This window comes from Podarcis bocagei (assembly GCF_964188305.1).
Source record: "Podarcis bocagei genome assembly, chromosome: 4".
In the NCBI taxonomy this organism is placed as follows: domain Eukaryota; kingdom Metazoa; phylum Chordata; class Lepidosauria; order Squamata; family Lacertidae; genus Podarcis; species Podarcis bocagei.
This window is the reverse complement of record NC_138128.1, coordinates 46,760,776-46,778,653: the sequence shown is the minus strand read 5'-3', so window position 1 is coordinate 46,778,653 and position 17,878 is coordinate 46,760,776. Positions and strand designations below refer to the sequence as shown.

The window sequence follows — 17,878 nt, the reverse complement described above, 5'->3', positions numbered from 1 at the left end:
TTTGTTTACTGGGATAACCAATGTGTCTTTTTGACCATGGTGGAATCTACACACATATTAAAAACACTGTGAAAATGCTTTTTAAAAAAACATTTTGAAAAATACATTGAATTTGGCATAGCTCACTGTTGCCATATAGTGTCACATTTGTATATTGCACTTTACAACAAATCTAAAACATTTTCTTTGCAGCTGTATAGAGGAGTCCACAATCGAAGAGGATCAAGATAGGGATACCCTCAGCCTATGCTTATTTGCAACTCATTTCTTTTTCCAACTTGGAGACTGAATAATTCAACGTCCTGCTAAAACAAGTGTTTCATCAGCGCAAGCATTTCTGCTTGCACAACAAAATGACCTTCTCTCTCCTCCCTCTATGTGTTGTTTGGGGGGGGGTCCAGGGGAGATGGGGAAGCCCTATTGAGCTAGCAGGAGCCCTTCTGCTGGCTCCCACTAGTGGAACTACATTGTTGAATATGGCCCTGAGCTCCATGTTGGAAAATGTAATACATGAAGACTGCTTAATTTTAACATCTGCTTTGATAGCAAAATATAAAAAGTATTTAAAGGGTGGCACAAATCTCAGAATAGTGGCTGCATGCTTGTCTCTCTAAGACCCCTGACCATTTCTTCCCATCTGCTCCAACTCTTTTCTTCCCTCGTATATTGGAAGCATTCTCATCTTTTACCAATGCAGGACTGAAATCTGTTTTAAAGGTCAGAAGCACCTTCCTTTGAAGCAGCCTTTCTGAACCAACTGCCCTCCAGGTGTTTTGGACTGACAATTTTCATTAGCTCCTGCCAGTACAGCCATGGCAGCTGGGGGCAGGTGGATTGCAGTCCAAAAGATACCTGGTGCATGGCTGACTTACAAAATGAATAGCCCCGCCCAGAGATGTAAAGTGTCCAAACATTTGGGAGGCATGAAGAAGAACCACCAATCTTCTAAACAATATAATACAAAAAGCAAACATTTATATTTTATGGAAATTGAAATATATGCAATACTCTTTTACCAAACCTAAACATATTACATAGCACCCAAGAGGTACTGTTGGGTACTGTTGGGTATATTTATGAAATTTACACATGCTTTTGTTTTATTAGAATGTTTAAAATATAACTGATTTTAGAGATAGCTCTGCAAGCTGCTGTACTTAAGATGCTATGTAGCAAAATGCTGTGCATATTTATTTGGATGAAAGTCTCACTGTGTTCAGTGGGACACAGTAATCCCATGTAAATGTGCACAGAATTGCAGCCGAAGTATATTTTCGTTGGGAAGAAAGTTCCTTTTCTTTGCTACAATGCTGATGGATTCCATTTTCAAGTTTTACTATATCAACTTATAAACAGCACCATGCAGAAACAAAATGAATATTTTTTATAAAAACATTCAGAAAATAACCCTGCCTATATGTTGCAGGGATGGGAAACTTGCAAGATTCCAGATGTTGTTAGACTCCAACTTACATCAGCTCCAGCCAACACGGCCAGTGGAGAGGGATGATGGGAGTTGTAGTCCCACAATGTTTGAAGACTACATCCCTGCTATATTGGAACTGAGAAGCAATAACTTGCTACTCTCTTTTCTAAAAGACATATTGATGTTACACTTTAAAATAGGTACTGTGTTTCACTTCATTGCAAGGGTCACAGTAACTGAAGATAGTCAAATTTACTCACCCTTTTAAAATTTATATCCTGGTCTACCTACCTAAATAAGATATCTATTGAAAAAACAGCATAACTCAAAGTTTATTTATCTAATCAGACATGCTTCATTAACTTGAGAAACTAAAATTGATCATTTGCACAAACTGAAACAAGCCTCTCAACTCTTTCCACATGTTATATTGTTCCACCTTTGTGTGCATGCACTTTCCAACATTGGTTTCATTCACAATACAGAAGAGAGGAATCTGAGGCAATGTTGTAAAAAAAACTTTGCTAGTATGATGCAGGAGAAATTTGGAAACTCCCAGACCACAGCCCTACACTAAATACCAGAATATGTTGTGTATTGTTTAACAATTGAATTTACTTTTATTAATTAACATACAACAGTGCCAAACGGGCTTCTAAGTACTTTACAATATATAAATACCAATTACACAACATCATTAAAATACATCGTCATTAAAGTGTGCAATAACTTTTCCTAACACCACCCTAAGAACACTGCCTGTTTGCCATCCTGTAATCATGTGTGCCACTTATGTGCTGCTTACTTTATACTGGTCTACTTCGAGAATTGGCAGCATAGGTTCATTTCTTCAATGCTGTAATCATTGGCTACCATCGAATCCCAGATCTAAGAAATGTGCAGCATTCTGAACTGACTGTATAACAAAACGGTCACATTTCTAGTCTGCCCTTAGTTAACAGTTGGTGTATAAATGTCTCTAATAAAGATTAATACAGTATCCTAACATGGATGTTTCTAAACTAAAAGACACCTGATGACTATTGTCCAGTCAGCAAGATTTCCTATTTGTTGAATTGCTAAATCTAAAAAAAAAAAAGTATCTCCAAGTTTCTGAGAATGGTTGGATGCAGATATTGCACAGTGCTAACAGTAGGGTCTCTGGAGAATACAGCAGTCAGCTGGCAGTGAGGCAATGAGAAAATGCTTAGCCTATCAAGAGGAAAACACCTCAAGGACCTGTGTTGCCAAGAAACCTTGCAAATTAAAAAGCATCAAAATCCCTGAAGACAATATACAACAGAGGTAGCTGGACTACAACTTGTATCATCCCTGCCCATCAATTTCCAATCTTAGGGTGTTTCCAAACAGTGGGATGCTGGGGGTTTTTTTTTGGTAAACGTTCCCACCTGCTACCCACATGGAGGTTGTGCTAATCTCTGTACTGAAACCTGCTAGTTCAAACATCATAGAATTATAGAGTTGGAAGGGATCCAAGTGGACCATCTAGTCCACCCTCCTGAAATGCAGGAATCTCAACTAGATAATCTAGCAGGGTTAGTGCCAGTGGCAAGCCCAAATCAGCAAGAGTTGCACAAAACCCCTATACCAGTTGATACCACTTTCTTTCACTACTTTCCTTCTCAATTCCATGTTAAGGCAACAGTGCAAAGCCCATAGATTTGGGTGGGGTGGGGTGGGGTGGACGGACAGACTAGTGTTAAAGGCCGCCTGAACTTATGGCAGAAACAGAAAGCTGCCATTGCTCTAGTCATCTCTGGACACGGAGTAGCATTAGGCCTTAGCAACAACCATATAACTTGGTCCTGGAAGATACTAAAATGGTTTCCACTCTTTTGGACTGCAAGTACAAATAAAGTGCTGCCTTGGGTTGGAGTTTACTTCCTTGGCAAACACAGGAAATATTGTCAGCTTTAGGAACCAGTAAGCCAGGGCTATGTATCTGATCTCAACAAAACAACAACAGCCAAATTATGGAAAAATAATTCATCTGGTATGCTTAGATAATAGAAATTTAGCACTTCTTTGTATTACATTTATTTTGCACAGCTTGCTCTGCTTCCAAGATGAAGGATTCCAGTGAGTTCAGAATTCATTAATTTTTTTAGAAAGGCTAGAAGGAGGGCAAGGTGGGAACATGGAGGGGGCTGTGTGAGGAGGAGAGCAATGGAGCAGCAATTTGGAGGCCGGCAGGGGCTCAAGCCATGTATCAAATCCCCACCTAGTTTTTGTGATTTCTCCCAATACTGTCAATGAGAATTTTTCAGCCTTTACCTGAATACAATACCTCCTTTCTTGAGGAGACCAGGGGGAAGGTCTATGATGCTCAAAACTGCATGTGTAACTGTCCTATAGATCCTTGGGGATACAACAACCAGAAGGATATATTTCTATGTTTCCCCAGTGGCAAGAATCCAAGCAAAGATCTCACAAAGGAAAGTGCCTTTTACTCTTGCAAAACGGGAAAACATGTTTTCCCCTTTAGCGTTCAAGAGCAGGAACAGAATAGTCTGCCCTAGAGTTCACAGTAAACTTGGGTAGATGCCACTGCTTTATTGGCAGGAAAACTCCTTGCAGCTAAGCCAAAACATGTAGCAAATCATTTCTCTGCCTGCCTTAGAAGCATGCTAGGTGATGGCCTTAGCTTCAGGCTATCTGGCCCAAAAGAAGGTGAAATGGGACATTTTTGAGAATTAGTGTAGAGGAAGTGTGGGGCAGCTACTAAGAGCCTGTGCTTGGAACTGAGCTGCGAAAGGTCCTGGTTCAAATCTCCCCTCGGCAATTAGCTGCTGAACTGCAGGCAGCCTTCTTAAGCTAAGCAACTGAGGTAGAAATGTAAGCAGCTAATTATTGCCTTAGGGCATGGATGGAGAACTGGATTTGACTGGTGGACAGAAGTATTATCTCATCGACCCTTCACAGGCCAAGTTTGACAGGTGGGTGGAGTATGCCACCTGTCAGTCACCAGAAATGACCATGACATCAGGTAGCTTCATTGCTTACAAGGGTCTTGCAGAAGCCCCTTTTAAAGCACTATCTTAGGGAGCGCTTTGATAGATCCACAGAAGCCCTTGACAATCAGCTGACTGTCAGTTTTCAGAAGTCTCATGGGCCAAATGGGGATGCCCAACAGGCCTAAGTACCCCACCCCTGCCTTATGCAAACCACTCCCAGCCCACTTTAAAACATGGGGGAAATAATGCTGGCCTACCTCTTACAATGTTGTCGCAAAGATAGCTAAGATTATCTATCATGAAGAGCTTTGAATACTCTGAAACACTTAATAAACGCTAAATATTATCAGTGTTCTTGGTGGAGGAAGGGCTGTATATAGTTTCCTCTCAAAGAGCAAGCCAATGCTTCAGCTCTGATGTACCTCAGTTTCTCAAGTGTTACCAGGAACAGAAGCCCACATTGGAGACTGTATGAGAAAGGTGGACACTTTATTAAACACTTTTCCTGGGAGAGTCAATACCATCTTCTGCTAAGCTCATGCCCTCCAGATATTTTGCAAGCTGTGCTGACTGACATTGACAAGAGTTGTACACCAAAACACCTGAAGGGTAGCAGCCTGGCAAAGGCTGGTCAACACTGGTATTTATGTTGTGCAATGGTTGGGGAAACCAACAGAAGCATTTCAATACTGTTCCTTTTTTCTCTAATAACACTGCTGGCTTGAACACAGAATCCTCAGCAGTAAACACCTAAACCTCACAGCTAGGGAAAATACTGGACTCCTTGAATCCCTGCTTGAAACTTTATCTAGATTCAACAAGGGTTAATGTGGTGCATTAAATCATGATTTTCCACAGAATTCTGTGACAGTAAAAGATTCTGCAAATAATTAACTGTGCATGCTGGGGATGAGGTATCCTAAATCAGCAACTCCCAATTGATTTAATAATGGGAACCAACAAAAGACATGTTTTCTTGGGTTTGGTACATTTCTCCCAGGGATATGGCTTTTAACTGAATGAGGTGTGCTCTCATTGGAAAGGTAAAACGGAAAGGGAAAGGACCCCTGGATGGTTAAGTCCAGTCAAAGGCGACTATGGGGTGCAGTGCTCATCTTGCTTCAGGCCGAGAGAGCTGGCATTTGTCCACAGACAATTTCTGAATCTTTGTTTTGTGAATGCATACGAAGGACATTAAGTGTATATTTTCTTTTTTTGTATTCTGTTAAATTTTAAATTACATTAAAACATCTCTCTCCCCAAAAAAAGTGGTTAATGTCAGCTATAGTTTATTTAAACAAGCCAGGTTCCTAAACTACTGCTCTAAGTTAGCTTGTTTCAATATACCATTGTTAAGATTAACTATAGTTGGTTCAGATTCAGATATCACAACAAGATGTGTTTAATCTAAAACAGAAGCAAAATCTTTGAATTCTTCCTTGTAGCCATGCTGGGTAGGAACAGTGGTGTGAGTTCTACATGAGCTGGTTTAGCATTATGTTTAAACAAGGACAGTGACTTGTCAATTAGCAGGGACTATTTTTAAACAACACCCACCATCAGGAGTCTTCTAGGTATACTGGACACTCAAAAAGAAAAAGAAAAAAGGGAAAGGGAAAGGGAAAAAAGCATCCGCTATGAGGAAGTTATGTGTCTGACCCAGCCAGAATTCTGGATTTCCCTTGCTGATCTGGGCATACAGCCTTTTCCAAGAAAGCATAAAACCAAGAAATCTGGGCAGCCTATTTTATGAAGCTAGAATGCAACCTTTAATCCCTGTGGACAGACTTAGAATCATAGAGTTGGAATAGACCGCAAGGGCCATCGAGTCCAACCCCCTGCCAAGCAGGAAACAATTACATAAATAAGCTGAATAAATATCAAGAGAACGTGTGAAGGTCAGAGCAAGAGAAAAATAAATTATAAAACAAAGAAACATTTAAGCTGGCTAGTTTCTTCTCTGGCTAGTTTCTGTTGGAACTTCCAAGCAAGGTTATAAAAAGTCCAAAAAGCTACTTGCTTAAGTGAACTGGAAACTGCCTTCCCTTTCCCACTTACCTCCAAAAGGAGGAAGTAACCTGTAAGCAGGACAAGAGAAGCACAGATTTTTGTTTTCTTTTAGATAAATACACCCCAAAGTAGGCACAACCTTTTCTCCTCAAGTTAAATGCTCAAACTGCTTTAATATTAGACAAGTGCCATCTCTGATGTGTTTTCAGACCACCTGAAGACCTTCATCTTTCCACAAGCCTTTTAAAGTTGAGATTTTCCCCAATCTACATCTGTATTGGAATTATTTTTATGATGTTTTGTTGTTTTACCACTTGCCATTGTGCTCCTTTGTGAGGAAGAGCAGGGTGTAAATTAATAAACAAATAATCAGTCAATCAATGACGGTTAGCAGGGGAAGAATTTCTGTGTATGAACACAGTGGAGAGGGGAATCAGTGAGGCAGGTAGCCCAGTGAGTTAGGAAGGATGCAGGGTCTAGGGCAAGAGTGGGCCAATTGGTACTTTTCAAACTGATTAACATGCCCCAGATTTGACAGAATGAATATTTCTACAGCAGATTATCACAAAATGCAAAACAGCAGAAGGCAAAACAGAACCACCTTCCCACTTGGATGACTTTTCCTGCATGGTACTGAACAATATAGTTTTACCAGATGTGCATCTTTTTGTAATTGCTATAAATTTAGTTAGGAAGGGAAGTCACATGGAATTTCGCTCAAACATGAACAAGGAATAGATTCCCCCGCACTCCAGTATTTTCCATTTCAGACTAAACTATTCAACAGCAGTATCAAACGGAAAACCTACGCCATACCAAGACATCAAGTTCAGAAAAAGACACAAGACAAGAAAATCAGATACAAAGATTGGGCTGGAGCCAAGTAATGAGCCCTGCTACTTAGTGGAAGCCAGTGGAAGCATAAGAGGCCCACTGCCCCCCATGTGCCCTGCTCATAGAATGAAAAATGGTTTATTTTATTAATTTTTAGTTCTCAATACAAAGTGTTCAAGAGTTTTAGCAATAGATTTTGGCAACAAGATATTTCAATGCCCACTTCATCTTAAAACAAAATTGAACTTGGATCTAGCTAGCACCATCTAGCTTTAAACCCAATCCACCTGCTTGACATATCATGTATTTTACTCTTCCTTCCACCCCATAACAAACACCACTGATTCGGTTTCCCATCAGCTTTGCTCTTCAAAAGGGGAAAACTCTGTTGACTGTAACCACTCCCAACAGCTAAAACATGGGATCATGTTTCATGAAGCATGTCAGGTGAAGAGAGATTCTCTGTTTCAACCCATGACTCCTTCCCACAAGTTAAGGTGGTAAATAAAGTTAAAATGAACAGCAAGACCTATAAAAAGGCAGGGAGCTTTCAGTGTTAGGGTACCGAGAATGGCGACAAGAAATGTTCACCTTCTAAAATCCACTTTGGTGCTTAATCCTGTGCTCAATGTGCTAAAACATTACATTTTCAGGAAGACAAAACACACTTCCTTTCAGCTGATTAAGCTGGGTGCTTCCCCCAGCCTTTCCCAACCTGGTGCCCCCCAAGCTTTGGATTACAACTCCCATCAGCCCCAGTCAAAGGCAAACCCTCATTGTAAATAATTTAAAACAGGGGTTCCCAAAGAATGAATGATGGAGGCTAAGTGTCAGTCTTGCAGAACTGTAAATAGCTGGCACATGTCACATCGTTGGAAAGAGAAAATTCTTGCCATGGTCATCACCTGATTATCAAGCAGCAATGCTGGCTCAAGGAATACACCTAAACCATGAACCCCATGTGTTGATGGAGCACAACTTCATCCAGAAAAGGTTGTACATCTACTCCACCTTGATAGGCCCATCAGCCATGAACATCTCTGACTTGAGCTTCATTTTACTGGCCCTCACCCATTACTGGCTCCAGACACCTGTTCAAGAACTCTGCTGCCTCACCCGAATCCAAGAAGAAAGTGGGCATCCTGTTGACATCAGCTAAACCTTGCACAACCTCTCCCAGTAATTTCATGCAGATATTAAATAACATGTGAGACAGAATAGAAACTTGAGGCACCAGACAGGGTCATCCCCCTGGGGTGGGAAATCACACACCCCTAAACCTGACAGGTGGTGCAGAAAGGTTGACTAGAGAATTAGCAAGGACACACACACACTCCCCCTGTGCGTCTCTAGCAAAGGTCATGGCAAGGGCAGTCTGGCTGAAGTGAGTCAACATAATCATTTTCAGTTTCAGTCTGGGGAAGGACACCTATCACCCGCTCTAACACCTTGTCTCTGGATAAAGCCAAAAGTGGATGAAACTGAAATGCCCTTGACTCAGATTATGAAAATAATTTCACTTCTGTTTATAAAAACAAGAAACTTACACCAGAGTTCATAATAGTAATTGCAGCACTGAGACTGTCCACAGCAGTGGCCTGTTTCACAGATGTAGCTTTGATTGTTGATTCCTATGCAGGGCTCTTTGTCCTAGAATGTAAGAGAGGAATAGGTTAGTGAGGAAGGCCCAAATACATTAAACTTGGACTAAGCCTCCTTGGACTAAGCCTCCGGTTGCTTGCAAGACATGCATGAGCCCAGGGCAGCTGCTCAAGGTCACAGATTGCCTGCAGCTGTTTAGGCACCTCTACTTTCCTGGATATCAGTCAGTTCCATGGTGCTCCCACACCCTACCATCCATCATCAACCTTCCAGGCTAGGTTCCTACATGCAGAAGGAAGAAGTACAGATGATATGGTAGAATGGATTGTACCTCTTCAGTCTACGGCGGGTGGGTGGATTCTGAACACCCCTCTGCAATAACCCCACCCCCAGCTCTTTAAGTCGAAAGTTAGGACAGCATATAGAGAACGGGACTAGAACACTTCTCCCTGCTACGCTAGTTTTCTTCTGTCATGGAGTTTCTTAAGCTGCTATTTATACAGTGTCATCTATGCAGGATGCTGTTTAACCAGGGTTCTGCATTCTAAAAGGAGAGACACAAGGGAAACAACAGATGTAGAGGAGGCAGAGGTAAAGGGGCTGGGAATAGTGTGTTGCAGTTATTTCAGTTACAGTAGGGTATGGGAACAATTGGAGGGAACATTAAAAATGGTATCCCCCTTCTTCAATCTGAACTAGCACCATTCTGCTCTAAACTTTACCATCTTATTGCTGCACGTCTAGATTAGTTCTCATTTCACCTTTCTCTAGCCTGGTCAGCTGCTAAGTTGCTCTAAATAACTGAACCTATCTTTTCCACACCTTGATAAATAATTTCCCACTTGCAGTTTGCATAATGCAGGCATCTGTTCTGCACTTCAGTGCTGATCCTCATGCCATGCCTGGGCATCTATAGCTATAACTGTGGCCCAAATTATCAGAATTTAGAAAATGATACTTAGGTCAGACAATGCAATCAAGCGTTCAGATTTCCACCCTCCTGCAAGTAGGAATATTTTACATTAAAATCATATAAGGTTTTCATTTTTAATGTAACAATTCCCCCCCCCCGCTTGTGATTAGGTACATGAATTTATGCCTAATGCACTGAGATGAAGGGACCCATAGATATTTTCACTTTGGTATATTGAGGCATAAAATTTTATGACCCACTCATGGTGTGTGTTTCAAATACACTGCAATTCCACTGTTGTTAACAGCTTCAAGTCTTGCACTTATAGAATCAGAAAATGTAATAATTGAAGAGAGGGCAATCTGGGCTCAATTAGATCAAAATAACATTTACTACCATATAACCCTACTCTGAAGTAATTCTTGCCTAATTTGCAGAACTTTTAAAATAAAATAAACATTCCAACAAAATATCTTCCTGGAATACTCCTGCAGTCTAGGACAGAAGCCAAGTCAGTCATACTTTTTCATCATCACATAATCCTCCCTGAAGGCCATCTCTGTGGACAGTTAAGAGATGGAAAACAACTACCACCCAATGGCAATGACCCCTCTTGCCAGAGTGTAATGTACGGCAGAGATATAATGGGTGTTGAAGTAATTTCTGGAGTTTTTGTTTTATGTCCTGGGAAAAAAATGCACAGCTGAACCATTGCACTATAAAAAGCCATGCAAATCTAAGTTATAGTATAAAACAAACAGCAAAACCAAGGTGATGCTGGTTTATTTTTATAGTAGGATCAATATGCATGAAGCTTTATGGTGTAAGAGAAAAAGTGCAGTCGCGTGATCAAGTTTGGAAAGATTCAGGCCTTGGAGGATTCCCTTGTCTTCCAGAAAGGCAATATATGTCTTCAGTCATCAGGAACACGTATCTAGCTTCCATCTGCCCTACCCAGCAGGGTAAGGGGTGATGGGATGTGTAGTCAAAATGCACATACAATACAGGCAAGTGGTTGCAGAGCTGTGGAGCAGCCCAAATTACAACATTTGGCATCAGAGTGCCCAACATGAAAGGCAAGCCAAGTTAGCTATAGTATAGAGTGAGCACTTAAAAATTTATTAGAAATCATCATCATCATTATTATTTTAATATTTCCTCTGAAAGGTTTAAGCATACCCATCCCACTGTTATTCCCCCCTGAAAACCACCATCCTGGCTTTGGCCCAAGTAAACAAAGATACATGCTGTGTTATTCCTAAAGGAGACTCATTCTATTTTTGGATCTAGAGACATGGGCATCAGCATTAACATTCCCACCAACACCCACTACCCCAGTTAGAGTTAGCACCCTCCCTCAAAAGCCAGACATCTGACTTCATTTTCAAAGTGCCCATAAAGTGCTAAGATAGTTTCTAAAAGAGGAAACATCTCCTGCATCCTTTCACAGCAGAAGGGGCACTCCTCTATTTCACCCACAACAGGGTTCAAAGAAATCATGTAGCCTTTAGCAGAAGTTCGAGCTAAGACTCCAGCTGAAATTAAGTATCAAGGCTGCCTGTGGTCCCTGAAATGCTATCTACAGCTGCATTCCATTTTACTCTTAAAGATCCAAAAATTAAAAAGGTTTCCAGAACAATGAACAAAGTAGTCACATTCTGTACTGTCCAGACATCCCTTAGAGCATCTACCAGGAGTATATGACAAAGCACTTTCCAAAACTAGCCTGTGGAATAGGGGACTGGTCATGGGACGATAGATAAAGACCTAAGAGCCTTCAAAGAACGGCAACATACTACAGCTTCCTTTAATTTCTAAAATGCAGCTCCCTCACACTAAAAAAAACAATTCATGCATGATGCAGGGGCAAGTACAATATGGAGCCACAGCCAGTTACGGCTTCCTGACAAGTGTGCCTGTACAATGCGTGTATTTGTTGCATTTGCATTTTACATTTGGACAGGTGAATCAGAAGGCAGTGGGGAAGGAAGAACCCAAGGCAGAGAAAACAAGGCAGGGGAGGCCCCCCTTTTCCTCCCCATTCTTCAGGGGTTTTTTGTGCTGATTTAATGTATGAAGTACAATTTGATTTTGCTATCCTGTCATTTTATTATATTGTTAAGTTTATTTAGTATACGGTTGTTAAATTTTACTTGTTTAAATTATTTTAGTGCTTTTGATTTGGGCTTTTTGATTACCCAACCTTCATCCATTGATGAAGGGTGGGATAGAAACTGAAATAATAAACAAACAAATGGAAAGGAAAATCAATATGCCAGCTCAAGGGCTAGTGTACTTTTCCTGTTCTGGGGGCACGTCAGGTGAATGGGAAACCTTTGGGTCCTAACAGATCAAAGGCCTACCCTGATCTGCCCCCAAACTCCTACTTTATGACTTTATGACCAGAGTACTGATGATGGAGGGAAAGACAGAAAGATTTATGTAGCTGCAACAAGAAGTCCTCTATGGCAAGCATAGGCAAACTCAGCCCTCCAGATGTTTTGGGACTACAACTCCCATCATCCCTGACCACTAGTCCTGTTAGCTAGGGATGATGGGAGTTGTAGTCCCAAAAACATCTGGAGGGCCGAGTTTGCCTATGTCTGCTCTATGAGCAGACTTTCTGCTCCACTTACAAAGAGGGAGATCACAAAAATGTATGGACTTGGGACATTAAAACATGTTAGGTATATGCTCAAAAATGTACCAACAATGACCTTGTCCATATATGCATGATTTTCTAGAAAATGGAACCTGTTCAGTATCATTTCTTTGGGCTTTTTTGAACCAACTAAAAGTTAGTTTTACAGATCACGTGTTATTTTAGGTCTAGAGGAGAAAATTAAGGGTGTTAGATCTGAACAGCCCCCAACTGAACATTATGGTTTTATAACCTTCATTTAAGAAATTAAGATGCAGTTAGTGAATATAGAATATTATCAAAACCTGCACATTTTTTAAAAAAGATGTGGCAATTTGCATGCAAAATTTACAATGGCTTTAAAAGTGTGGAGAAATGAGGTAAAACTACACTTAAGATGTACAGAAGCACTTGTATCTCTGTGTAGGCAGACCTGTGTCTGGAGCACTTTTATGCTATGATACTTCATAAAAAGCTGTTGAAAGATTACCTGATTCACAACAAAGCTGTAGACATGATGTGCAGCTGGGAAAATATCCCTTACAGCAGAAAGGTCTGAAGCTTAATCCACCTCAGACCACTTTGCAGAACTGGTAGAGCTTGAGCTGGTTTTTCATATTCACAATGAGCCAGTGTGAAATAAATTTTACTACAGTTAATATTTAACTAGAAGTATACAGTTTATCTTAGTGCTTTAACAGTACCAAACCTTTCAGATGTGCTTCAATACCAATCTGAAATAATAATAAATGTTTGATGCTATGCTACATCTTTCTGCGTAAGGGCCTCTTGTTTTTCATGGGGGCTTATGGCTATATTCAGCTACTGCTTAAACAGTACTATGTGGAAGAACACCTGACTGGACAAGCAACCCAAGCAGTTGCTTGGGGAGGCAATATTTTTAGGGGTGCCAATGAAGCAGCACACAATCCAAAAGTGTTTATAGGATCTGTTACAGAAAATGCTGGGGCTCAGCTTTCAGGTTCCAGGCAGCAACAGAGTTGCGCTCCAGCAAGACTCTGCAAGGATCCTGGGTCTTGCTCCTTAGTCATGCAGTGCAACTTTATTGAGCAACAAAACAACATAAAATAGACCTAAATGGATGACCACATGCAATTCTATCTACATTAGCATTGCCTTTATTCATATGCAATACAATAAAAGACCAAGAAACACAGGTGTCACTCATGCATCACTCAATGCTACAGCAGAAGGTATTCTTGATTGCAAAATACAGAAATTTAAGTCTCAAATATGTGGTCTGAGTCCTAGCCTCAGATGTATGCTCAGCTTACATGGTTTGAACAGAAGAGAGGGAGAAAGAGAAACAGGAAACAGACAATACTTCCTCCATCCCTGAAGGTGAGGGGACGTGACCTAGGTGTACTTTATAAAATTACAGCTATGTGGTCCCTAAGCCCTTAATTTACTAACTAGTATAGAAATGCACCGTTAGGTTTGTTGCCAAAAACTCCCACCGTCAACAAACCCCAAGAACGGCATGAGAGGTGGCTGGAAAGAAAGGAGGAAAACCTGGAGTGCCATTTTCTGTTGAGGGAAGACCCTTACATCTAAAGCAGAAAAAAATGGACTTGCAACATGTTGTAGCGCATCCCAATTCCTGAACAGTCCTTCTGTTTAGGGCTCCACTAACGCAGAATAGGAACTGCTCAAAATAAGCTTCTTTTAAAAAAATCTAATGACACACAGCCCCTTTCCCCACTCTAGGATATAGTATAGGGCTTGAGCAGGCCCATTTCCTTTCTCCCCCAATCCCCTATTTCCCGCTCCTTCGTCTCAACTGCTTTCAACTATAGGCCAAAATGGATAAATTCAGTGTGTCTGCAAATCTTCTGGCTTCTCCCACAACCGCAAAAGCGATCTTTATAAACCAAGGTTAGTGAATCTGTGCCCCCCCCCCCGGGATATTCTTGGACTCTAAACCCCTGTCAGCCCCACCCCACCCATCATGGCCAACAGTCAGGGACCCAACAGTCCAAAAGATTCCCCACCCCTGCTCTAAATGAATAGGCATAACCATGTGAATTTAATCTGTGTGGTGTCACTTTATTTCATATGCCAACAGTAGTGACTCTTCTATATGATTATTATCTCCTGACAGATCTCTATGGAAAGAGCTTATTGCATATAGGTCATATTCATAGCCTTGACTTCTTTGTGCTCTGAGTCTTGACTCTGCTGAATCTCTTCTTTGTACTATGCACTGTTACAGTTCTGTCTCTCCCTCTCTCTTTAATTAAAGATTTTAATTTAGAAACAAAATAGAGAAGAAACTACCACAGAAAGCACTGAGAAGCCTAAGTGCTTCAAAATGCTTCCAAAACCCAGCAAGCCCAGGAGCATCACTCACTTTCCACTAACCTTGCCCAGAGATAGACTCACCACTGCTATGTGACCACTACATTTGTAGATCCTTGTCCAGAGACTGCAGAATGTTCTACACAGCCAAGTTAATTTATGTTCAATCTTGGTAAAGTTTTTTTGGGGTGGGGTGGGGTGGGGTGGGGATGCTCAACTCCAATCATCTTAGAAGATGGAACATAGGAAGCTACCTATACCATGTCAGACCATTGGTCCAACTAGCTCATTATTGTCTACACTCACTGGCAGCCATTTTCCAAGGCTGGAGACAGGGCTCTACCTGTATATGCTGAGGATTGGACCAGGAACCTTCTACATGCAAAGCACTTGCTCTAACACTGAGCTACAGCCCTTCTCAAGGATGAAGGCAAAGCATGAACACAGTTCCCCAATACCAGGAATTATGTAATCATGTTTCTTCCATCTGGAAACATTGCAGGGGTCAGCAGATGCAGATTGCAATGGATGGGCCTCACCCCGGAAAAACTACCTTCACAACTGTGGTATCTCACCTGAAAGGGACATGTTAAACAACGAAGCAGAACCAGGGTTCGAAATTAGCAGGGCACCAGGCACAGATTCTCCATTTGCGAGCACCTCTGGGTACCATTTTTTGCGCCTGGCTGACACTCAAGGATTACTGAAATGTAGAGTGTAACCTCCGGTTACAAACTTAATTCATTCCGGAGGTCCGTTCTTAACCTGAGGTGCGCTTTCGCTAATGGCGCCTCCCACTGCCGCGGTGCTAGCGTGCAACTTCCGCTCGCATCCTGGGACAAAGTTCGCAACCAGGAGCACCTACTTCCAGGTTGTAGCAGAGCTTGTAACCCGAAGTGTTTGTAAGGAGAACGGTATGTAACACGAGGCTCCACTGTATGTGTATATGTTAAGGATAGAGAATAAGTTAAGGAGTTTAACTTATAAAGAGCGTTTTGAAAACCGAAGTATGATACCAATATTTTATTGTAAACACCAAATTAAACATGTATTAAAAATGTGATATTAACAATGTGTCACTTATGTGAATTGCGTATTAATTCATGCTTATCAAAATAATAAAGTGTTGCTGACCCCCCCCCTTCCAGTGACGACTAGACATTCTATTTCGGTGCCCACAACCCAGGTCCCAGAAGCCATTTGGCTCCTAGCTTTTTTATCCCAGCTTCGAACACTGAGCAGAACAGTTTCAATTGCAACTTTTAAAATAACTGCTTAGTTGTCCAATAGTAAAAAAACTCAGTGGCCTAATTTGGATGATTGAGGCTTCATAAACCATCAGATTTTAACTGATCAATTTATATTTAACCAGAGTTCCTCAGATTTGGACACAATGGGCAAACAGATACTAAGATCTGAAGTGGTACACAAGTGAAGAAAGGGAGGGGCTAGAATGAAATGCTCTGCACAGAGCATTGTCAATAAAAAGACTGTTTGTTTGTTTGTTTGTTTTATATACTGCTCTTTATCCAAAGATCACAGGGCAGTTTACATTATAAAAACACATAAATACATAACGTAACAAACCAACAAACTATTTCACAGCAGGAGCACTTTAAAGCTAATGTTGATGGCCATACAGGATAGCCTGAATGCCATTACACTAAAGTTGCGAAAGCTACAACTTCAGCACTAACAAAACAAATTGAATGCATAACTGTACTGCTCAACATCTGCACTCCTCTTCCAGTTTAAAGAGGGACCACAGATTCCTGTGTATGAATGGGGACAGGTCTGTGACAATGGATTCTGGCATCAAGGCATTCATCAAGGCATTTTATTTTCTAACATGCACTAAACTGGCAGATATGTAGCTAACACAGCACAGGGAGCTTATTACATTTACACAACAGTTTCCAAACAGCTATATGCCATAAGTTCAAGTAGACAGAAAGGAGTAAGGAAACTGCTTTTGCTGCTCAGACTGGCCCTGTGAACCACAGACAGGAGCAAACAGTAAGCAACTAAGCAGCTAAGGACAAAGAGAAAAATCAAGTGAAACAAAGAAAAGGTAAGCAAACTGGTTTCAGAAACTGGATTGCCTCCTTTGAGGCTTCCTGCATCAGTAAAGAAACCCCAGAAGGTGCCCAAATTTCCTTTATGGAAATATACATGGATTTGAAAGATTTCTAAAGACACGTAGCTATCTGTTGCTGACGTAATTCCAACAAGGTCAATTGGTTCAATTTCAACATTTCTTGGGAGGCTTAACATGCATATTCCCCAAACTAATGCCCTTAAATTGGCAGCCCACAGCTTTCCTCTTCTCCAATAGAACTATAACCATAACCAAATCTTAAGTTCTATTTAGAACTTTACATATAGCCTAAATTTATTCTGCCTGCTTCAAGTAAGCAGAGCAGTCAGTGGCAAAAGGTCATTGCGCTAGAGGTAGTTCTTGTCTCAATTCTTGAATAGAATTATGTAAGCCCAAATAAAAAAGATTTGGTTTTAAAAAATAAACTAGGTAGGTACAAACAAAACAGCTGTTTTTCACTTTTTAGAGTGCTTTTTGGAAAGTAAAACGAACACTCACCATCAAAAAAAGGAAAGAAAAAACTTTAATGCTCACATACCTGCAATACCTCCAAACTTCATTTGCTACACTTACTTGCCTAAGAACATAAGCTAGGTGAGGTGCACAAGTAATCAGATGTTGTTCCTGGAACAAATAGCTCCTGGACTAAGATGATTCAAATTTGGTAGAAGCCGGCTGCAGCCCACCAGGGAGCAGCTGGGTGACTTGCTGCTTTTACTCATTCCAGGCTATGTATGTTGGTTAGTAGTAATAAAATTATGAGTACTTTAAAACTCCAGCACAGACACCACAAATTCAGAAACGGGTTTAAAAGGCATGTGCACTGTTAGTTCTGACAGCTTCTTATTAGAAGCTGTTGACTGTTTCTTGTTTACTCTAAACCAGAACTCAGCCAAAGCACAAACACAAAACTCAAGTAAGCTTTAAACCCCTAAAAGTCCTTGAAGCACACAAAAACCAAAAGTGAAAGCCATAAAATAGAGTAAAGTGGGGGAGACACGGACAATTTTTTTGCTTCAGATAATAATAAAGTTTCTTCCCTTTATCTGCAGCATTATTC

The 17,878-nt window shown here is 40.9% G+C and overlaps 1 protein-coding gene across 4 annotated transcripts in view; it reads right to left on the bottom strand.

Annotated features, from left to right (window-relative positions):
- Positions 1-17,878, bottom strand: part of WBP1L (WW domain binding protein 1 like) — a 46,562-nt gene that overhangs the window by 5,757 nt on the left and 22,927 nt on the right. For all 4 annotated transcript variants that reach the window (XM_081191277.1, XM_081191274.1, XM_081191275.1 and 1 more), the window contains exon 2: positions 8,793-8,895. In XM_081191277.1, the coding sequence (XP_081047403.1) occupies positions 8,793-8,895 (103 nt within the window). The remainder of the gene's footprint in view (positions 1-8,792; positions 8,896-17,878) is intronic.